The 8,302-nt window shown below is 36.4% G+C and overlaps 1 protein-coding gene across 1 annotated transcript; it reads left to right on the forward strand.

Moving 5' to 3' along the window:
* The first annotated feature begins 301 nt into the window (after positions 1-301).
* pcgf6 (polycomb group ring finger 6) lies at positions 302-8,169 on the forward strand. Its single transcript, XM_056238005.1, has 10 exons — positions 302-582; positions 1,009-1,108; positions 1,242-1,338; positions 1,561-1,616; positions 1,736-1,795; positions 1,930-2,050; positions 2,790-2,817; positions 3,057-3,155; positions 6,156-6,242; positions 7,700-8,169. Exons 1-10 carry the CDS (start codon positions 451-453, stop codon positions 7,742-7,744), a joined length of 825 nt encoding a protein of 274 aa, XP_056093980.1. The 5' UTR covers positions 302-450; the 3' UTR covers positions 7,745-8,169.
* The last annotated feature ends 133 nt before the right edge of the window (positions 8,170-8,302 follow it).

The following is an 8,302-nucleotide window of genomic DNA, read 5'->3' on the forward strand; positions in this document are numbered from 1 at the left end:
TTAAGTCAGTTTTTTTAACACAACAACCGTAAACTTCAATAAATATTTTGTAAAGACTTTGTCAGTTGACCCTCAATCTCATAAAACATTGTTTTGGTCTGGATGTGTTAAGTAGATAAGCGACCTATGAAGGGAAATATAATAATATTTTGTAGTAATAATTTATAATATATTTGTTTATTTATTTATACATTTTTATATTTATTAATTGATCAATTTATTTATTATTTCATTTGGGGACTTTTATTCTAGCCTCATTAAACTACGTCACTGGAGTATTGCGCGCTCACCGTGAAGGTGCACAAGTGAATTGAAGTGAAACTTGTTCCTGAAATTAACTATTCGCGGTTCATCTCGAATGAAGTCACTCAGCCCCTCAAGATAGACCAGGCAGGCGTTCGTAGTAGTTCTCCAGCAGTTGTTTTAGGGGCTTCACACTTGGCGTGCTCTATGGACGGAACTGTGGACGGAGTTGTAGTGGAGGAGGAGGAGGGATCCACGCGTGGGTGCTTTCAGACAGACGCTTCCCTCTGCGAAGAGGACGAGAGCCAGAGAGCTAATGAACAACATCCTGACGACGAGGTACAATACTAAAGCAGCAAATTAGTCGAGTTTTTATTATAAAAGTCCTTTAACTTGTATGTAAACTGTTATTGCATATATGAACTACTCAACTAATAAATATGTTTGTTTTATATGTATATAAATAACACTTGTACTTACTTTTTCATGTGTATATAAGCTTAAAGTTTAAATTAAGTGTATATAAGTTTAAATTGCATACTTGAGCAAATATATATACAAACACTTATTTATAATGTACATTCTTACATCTAAATGTGTATATAACATAAATATAATAGTTTACACAAATATTATAAGTATATTTTATATATATATATATATATATGTCTGTGTATTATATATATATATGTGTGTGTGTGTGTGTGTGTGTGTGTGTGTGTGTGTGTGTGTGTGTGTGTGTGTGTGTATGTGTGTTGTTTATAGCGTTCCCTGCCTCTTAGGGATTTTTATCCCTATATTCGCTGTGCCCTCTGCAATGGGTTTTTCATTGATGCCACCACCATCACAGAGTGTCTTCACACTTGTAAGTTCACATTTCCTGCAACTGACCCACCAATGTAGTGGTATCAAAGTTTTTTTGTTCATATAATCCATGATCTACAACAAAGTTTTGCAACACGCCTGTTTATTTAACTTTCGCCCTTTTTCCTCCTTAGTTTGTAAGAGCTGTATTGTCAAGCACTTTTTCTACAGCAACAGGTGTCCTAACTGCTCTATTGTCGTACACCAGACACAGCCACTGTACAGTATCAGGTAAATTTAGTTTCATTGATTTAGGGCGTAGTTTTGTTTACCAGTTTTGGTCTATCGCTAGAGATTTAGTCTAGCTGTTATGTTCAGGACAATCCCTTGTGTCTAATTAGCAATAATAGCCTCACATATGTCCCAGGGTCTTTAGGGATTCGTATTAATTACTGGTCATGTTTTAACATGGTTGCCAACCTCAGTGTCAAATTTCATCCCTTTTTCTTTTAGACCTGACCGACAATTACAAGACATTGTTTTTAAGATGGTTCCATATTTGGAAGGAGGTTAGTGAAGTTAGTTTTGAACTCTCTTCTGCTACACATTTGTTGGCCCAGTTTGTCATTCCAGATATATGTGAGAAACATTTTACAGAAAATAAGTTGTTTGTGTTTTTCCTCTCAAGATGAAAGGTCGCGTATATGTGAATTTTATAAACGAAGAGGGCTTGACATTCCTAAGCCAGGTTTGTTCAATGCAATCACTTTACTAGTGTATTCTTTGAATATATATATATATTATGTTTTAGCGTTTGAGATGCTGAGAAATATTAAGATTTGAATGTGCTTATGATTCATTTTTATTTTTATTTTCGCCTAGTGGCAGCTCCATCTACTTACCCAATGAAGCTGCATCATAGACAGAAGAAAGACATGCTGCCTCAGTCTGTTTTTACTATTCCCTCAGAGCTAGATGTGTCTCTGATGTTGGAGTTTGTGGGGTCAGTAATGTTGATTGTGATTATGCTTATATATAAGTGATGTTATTCTGTTTCTAGTGCTTTCAGTCAGTGCATCTAAGGGCAATAACTTCAGAAGTTGACGAGAAATTGCATTTTGATAAAAGATAACAAAGACAAGTTAAATGTTTTTGGAATAACATGCACAGATGAATCATGCAATAAAACCAGCTGCATGGATTAAGAAAGTAAATGGAGTAAAGTTTGATTTCATGTTTCATTTAAAATTGTCTGAATGCCATGTAGGATATGTTCACTAGATGGAGCTAAACCTTTTCAAATCAAAAGACTCTGTAAAGCAGCAGTTCTCAACCTTTTTGACTCCCAAGGCCCCCTATTGTCCAACACAATATTCAAAGTATATTGGCTAAGATATTTTCTCTGGTATCTCTGATATTATTATGCCAGTGCTACTTGTTTTCAGGGGTTTTTTTATTAACAGAAACTGAGAATATTGATGTATTGAATTAATTAACAGGGATTTCAATTTTTGATTCCAGAATATTCTGTATGATCTTCAATAAAAACAATAGTTATTCTCAACTCCATGTTTGAGAGGCCATGTGGGTTTTTTTTAAATTAAAAATGAACTGATTTTGCACAATTGTAAATGCTCTATGATGTATTCTTTATAAATAATTATTTCTCTTATTACACAAACACAAATGTGATTTGCAAATGTTTCCGCTAACATTTTTTTGTGCATATCTTTGATTTATAGAGCTGAAGAGGGTGTTGAGAACTATAAGGTAATGTTCAAAAATTTTCAATTCTATTTTTGCTTCTAATAAGAGTGGCACATTACTGGGATTTTTGTGGTGATGTTTTTTCTGTATCCACATGAGATAATCCATCTTATATTCAGGCAACACATTGCAATATTATTTGTTCTTATAAAATATAAACAGATGAATCATTGCATAGAATTGAGCTGAAATTATGTTGAAGGTCTTGCTGAATTTGTCATGATTATATTTTCACCCTCAAGCCCCTTGAGAGGAAGTACGTGCGTGTGTCAGGGGAAGCCACTGTCCGTCATGTGGAGCTTTTTATCAGGAGGAAGATGGAGCTGAGTCAAAACTGCAAGGTGGAGCAGCTATTTTTTTCCCTTTATATTTAATCTCACCCACAGATATTGAACGCATTGCATATTTTTAATTATAAACCATACTCTGTATCAGGGTAAAGTCTTGGTCTTAAACAGCTTTCTTTTCATTAAATCCTGCCTCAGACAGTCTGCAATGTCAGAGGTCTAGGGGTGGAACGGTACACAGAAGTCACGGTTCGTTTCATACCTCGGTTCAGACATCACGGTTCGGTACGATTTCGGTACAATGGAGTGAAAAGCAAAGCAAAAATGCAGAAGGCATTTTTATAAATGTCTTAAACCTTGTATTTTTTAAAATAAGTTTTATTAAAGGCATAGAACCAGTTTATTTGTAGTGCACTGACAGTAGTTTTATATAATTAGTTTATTAATTAAATTATTAAAAAGACGAAAAGACCTTGAGATATGTTTGGTAATTGTACCTGAATGAATTTAAAATGAATTTGCTATTTCAGATCAAGATATTTGTTTTCCTTCATTTTAATTAACTAACTTTATTCTCATCTGAATTATAAATAATTGATTTCCGTATAAAATAATACTACCATAAAAACTTTTGTTAACAGTTGTAGGTTACAGTTTGACAAGAGTTTAGAGTGTGACAAAAGCACAATGTTGTGTTTTATTGCCAGTGTACACAAATATAAGTAAACAATTTGCAGTTTTAATGATGTCCTGTATGAAAAAAATGACGGAGTATGTTTTTACGTTTCCACTGTTCGATCGCCCGTGCCTCTCTCTCTCACACACACACACACACACACACACACACACACACTGTTCATCGCGCGATTCGCGCCCGCGCCTCTCTCTCTCTCTCGCACGCGCGCGCACACACACACACACACACACACACTGTTCATCGCGCGATTCGCGCCCGCGCCTCTCTCTCTCGCGCGCGCGCACACACACACACACACACACACACACACACACACTGTTCATCGCGCGATTCGCGCCCGCGCCTCTCTCTCTCTCGCACGCGCGCGCACACACACACACACTGTTCGATCGCGCCTCTCTCTCTCTCGCACACACACACACACTGTTCATCGCGCCTCTCTCTCTCTCTCTCTCTCTCTCTCTCTCTCTCTCTCTCTCTCTCTCTCTCTCTCTCTCTCTCTCTCTCTCTCTCTCTCTCTCTCTCTCTCTCTCTCTCTCTCTCTCTCTCTCTCTCTCTCTCTCTCTCTCTCTCTCTCTCGCGCGCACACTGACACACACACTCCTGCATTGCAATCTTGATCGCAGCCTGTTCATTGCTGCGTTAACAGTCACACCAAAAGCGAATAGAGCGAAATTTATCGCTATTTAAGAGGTTTTTTTTTTTATTTGTACCGTGTATTCTGCGTGCAAATTCGTGCACCGAACCGTGACGCCCGTACCGTTTCGGTTCAATACGAATACATGTACCGTTCCACCCCTACAGAGGTCTGAAAGATATGTGGGGTGAACACCCCCTCAGCTGTGCCAGTCGCTCAATCATTCATACTGACTGGACGGCCACCACCCTTCACACCGAGCAAAGATGTGCGGAGTCATTTAATGCAATTTCCTCCTTATCTGACTAAATTCAGCAAAATGATTGCTTGCCGTCTTTTGGGTTTCTACCATAGGTCATCTTATGAAAGTGTGATTAAAGAAATGATGTCATTAGGATGTTCCTTTTCACTCTCAACACTTCAGTGACTCTGTCACACTTAACAATCCTGCCACATTGCTGTTTAATTACTTTTCTTCTAATCCCAATTCCGGATAAGGATTTGAGTCCTTGAAAAGAACCACAGCTCAGTCAAGCATAGAAATGAGTGTCTGCAGTTGTGAATAACAGTGTTTCTGTTTGAAAAGAAAATCTAGAGCCGTGTTTTCATTATTCAGCTGTCACTTCTGCAGACTGACAGAGCTGTCTCCAGTTTGAGATCCGTATATTTCAACGTTAACACTATTTTACAGTGTCCTTGCTATAAGTTACATGTACTTACTATGATAATAACAGGAAATTATGGCAACTAACCCTAAACCAAACCCTTACCCCGTAGGAAATACATGTTAATTAATTTTAGCATGTATTAATTAATTGTATGATTTACAGTGTATCCCAAATAGTAGATTCACAGTCAGGAATATACTTCTGTATTCACACTATTTTCTGGGTTCAGTTCAGTGCATTTGTGGCAGAAAGTTGACCACAAAAATGAATTTGACTCTCCTACAACTTGCTGCCATGACAATGTAATGCCATAAACCCCAACACCCTAAAAATGACTAAAACTGTTGATTTAACCCATTTACAGATCAAATAATACACAAGTTTTAATATTTAAATTATTGTGCAATTATAAAATTATAAGCTTTCCATTTCTGCTCTGCTCAGAAAGTCAGTTCTGAAAAAGGGATAAGTTGAAGTTTTATTTTTTGGTAATGAACATGAATTGCAATATTCCTGTGTATGGCCACATGCAGCAGTTGTTAGTGAAGGCTGCTTGCATGTTGCGACGCTAACAGTTGTATCTGGATTACTGGCTTAAGGGTTTTTCCTGGCTAAGTCTGATCTGGCCCGGCGTTGAACACCTCATAGTGCCAGGGACATATACAGGGATAGAGGTGAAAGAGGAAACTTGCTCCAGGACAGCCTGCTATGCTCTGCTCCACATACTAGACTCTAAAAATTGTCTAATCATTTTGGGGGTAGACTGAGGCTGTGTTGTATATACTATACATATGGTGAATTGAAGTTCATTTCCATCTGGCATTTAAGGGGCACTGAAAAAGCACTCCTCTAAATAGTTTTATTAGTGGTCTTTGCTATTGCTCATTTTACTTGTGATATGTGATATTTTGTGAACTCTCGAGATTAAACTTTGGTATTGTGCTATAATCTGAAACAATTCTTCAAATCATGCAATGTTTTGAGGAGAGGTGTGCTATTACTTTTCCAAATTGATCAGATTAAAAGCATTTGCATTGTGCTTTATTTGGCAGGTTGATGTTGTGTGTGGAGATCATCTTCTTAAGCAATACCAGTCTTTGAGAGACGTTTGTAACACCATGGGACAAAATGCATTGCAGGTGAGTGTCTGATATAACATACTGTTTTCATATTTTTGCTTTTCATGCTATTTTTGCCTATCAGTGCATAAAATTAAATGTGGATAATGAAATATAGCCTAGACATACAATAGGCACATAGGCTAATGGGAATTGCTCAAGTCCGTAGCGGTTTCACTGAGATGTTTTTAGAGAGATTGAGCCTGAAGCAAGCTGTTAATAAGTGTGAACTACAGGCGCCTTACACAGTTCCTGTCTTGCTCTTCACACAGAATTACATTAGAGCCTTACCTGCAGCTTTAAGTGCTGCTGCCTCTCAGAAAAGCATTTTACAGTAAACTGGTTTTGAAATGGGTATTTTTTGCAGTTTCAGTTGTATCTTCGGAAATGAAAAAAAAATTGTTTTTTTTTTTTGTCTTTTGATACAGGAAATTGAAAATGTTTGGTTATCTCTTGCTTAGTTCTGTATGTGTTGTAGAGGCGTCATTAACAGTCACAAAGACTTAACACAACAATTTTTTTTTAAATGACATCTGTGATCATTCATTGTGAATTAACAATCGGGTATCAATATAAATATTTTTTCATCAAAAATACAGTACAAATTTTTATATTTTAACATATATTATTGAAATTTAAAACACCTACTTTCTATTTTAAGATGTTTAAAAATGTAATTTATTCTTGTGATGGCAAAGCTGAATTTTCAGCATCATTACTCCAGTCTTCAGTGTCACATGGTCCTTCAGAAATCACTTGTAATAGAGTGGTGCAGGTATGATGTCATTTTGTAGGCCAATCGGCAGTTAGTATCACACTGGTTCCCTCAACAAAAACCCCACAGGGTTTTCCCTTAGGCTTTTGGATTATCTCTAAAAACGAGCTCTGTGATCAACAAAAGTTTATAATACTTGCTCGTTTTGTCCATCAAGGTAATTATCACAGATAAACACAAGTTTTATGAATTTTGAAGCCTAAATGCAGTCTCCAGAAGTAAAAGGCTAAAGGTAGGCTATAAACGAACTGCACCACGGTCCCACGACTTCAACGTCACCATCATTGAGCTTCCGACAACTCTTCAGTTTTTATCTAAAAACATTTTCCCAGAACGTACGAGTTAGAATAGTTTATGAAAGCACAATTATAAGCATAATGAGGCTGTACAAGTGGACCGGAAGTGCTAAAATGCTAACTCGTTTCTGCGTTTTGGTCTACAAAGTGATGTCGCACATGCACCAATCTATATGCTGATTTGATGTTGTATCTTGTATTTTACATTTCTTCTTATTATTGTTTTCAAAGTTGTGCTGCTTAATATTTTTGTCTACATCTTTTGTAACAATCTAAATGTCTTTACTGTCTTTTTTGTCAATTTAATGTGCACTTGTGGAATAAAAATAGCACTTTCTTACTGACCCAAAACATTGCTGTATACGTTGTATTCCTTAATACACACATTTCTTATTCTCCCCTTTTAGGATGGCATGCTGGTTCTGCACTTCGGACTCGTTCTTCCTGCTTAGTAAAGAGGGAAGATACAGAAAGACCAACTACTGTGAAAACTACAATGCACAGTAGTTTTATTTCAAGGGCTAAACTGAATTTTAACATACAACAGTTATCTTATGCAATGATTCTTTTCAATGGGTCTTCCTGGATGCCTTTTGCTCAAAAAGATTAAGAATATGCCAGCATTCTCTCTGCCAAATGCATTAAGAAACATAAGCACTGATGAGTTATTTCCAGCAAATACTTATTTCCACAGCTGTAATGTTTCTGTAGATGCTCTTTTATATGTTTGCTAGGGGAAAACAAAGAATTTTTTGACACCTTGTCTCAGAGAATGTCATGAATTGACATGAATTTAATTGCTTGGTTTTTGCATGTCATTTTGTGGTTAAATGTGTTGTGCATTAAAGTAAATTGGTACTAAAGTACCTGGACAATACCTAAATTGTTAGAAGTATTTCTTTCTTTGCAAGAATTTTTTTTTTTTTTTTTTTACCTGTTTAATGGCCATTTAAGTGTTTCTGGTTGTTCTTTTTTTCTTTGTTAATATCAGATGGAAATCTTTTTGTACT

Source organism: Rhinichthys klamathensis, unplaced genomic scaffold (assembly GCF_029890125.1).
Source record: "Rhinichthys klamathensis goyatoka isolate OS25496 unplaced genomic scaffold, OSU_Roscu_1.1 h1tg000505l_1, whole genome shotgun sequence".
NCBI lineage: Eukaryota > Metazoa > Chordata > Actinopteri > Cypriniformes > Leuciscidae > Rhinichthys > Rhinichthys klamathensis.

Excerpts from the sequence above, each read along its gene's own strand:
- pcgf6 (XM_056238005.1), top strand. The coding sequence starts at position 451 with ATGGACGGAACTGTGGACGGAGTTGTAGTGGAGGAGGAGGAGGGATCC. Across the intron at positions 583-1,008 it reads AACAACATCCTGACGACGAG|CGTTCCCTGCCTCTTAGGGA; the intron begins GTACAATACTAA and ends TGTTGTTTATAG. Across the intron at positions 1,109-1,241 it reads CACAGAGTGTCTTCACACTT|TTTGTAAGAGCTGTATTGTC; the intron begins GTAAGTTCACAT and ends TTTCCTCCTTAG.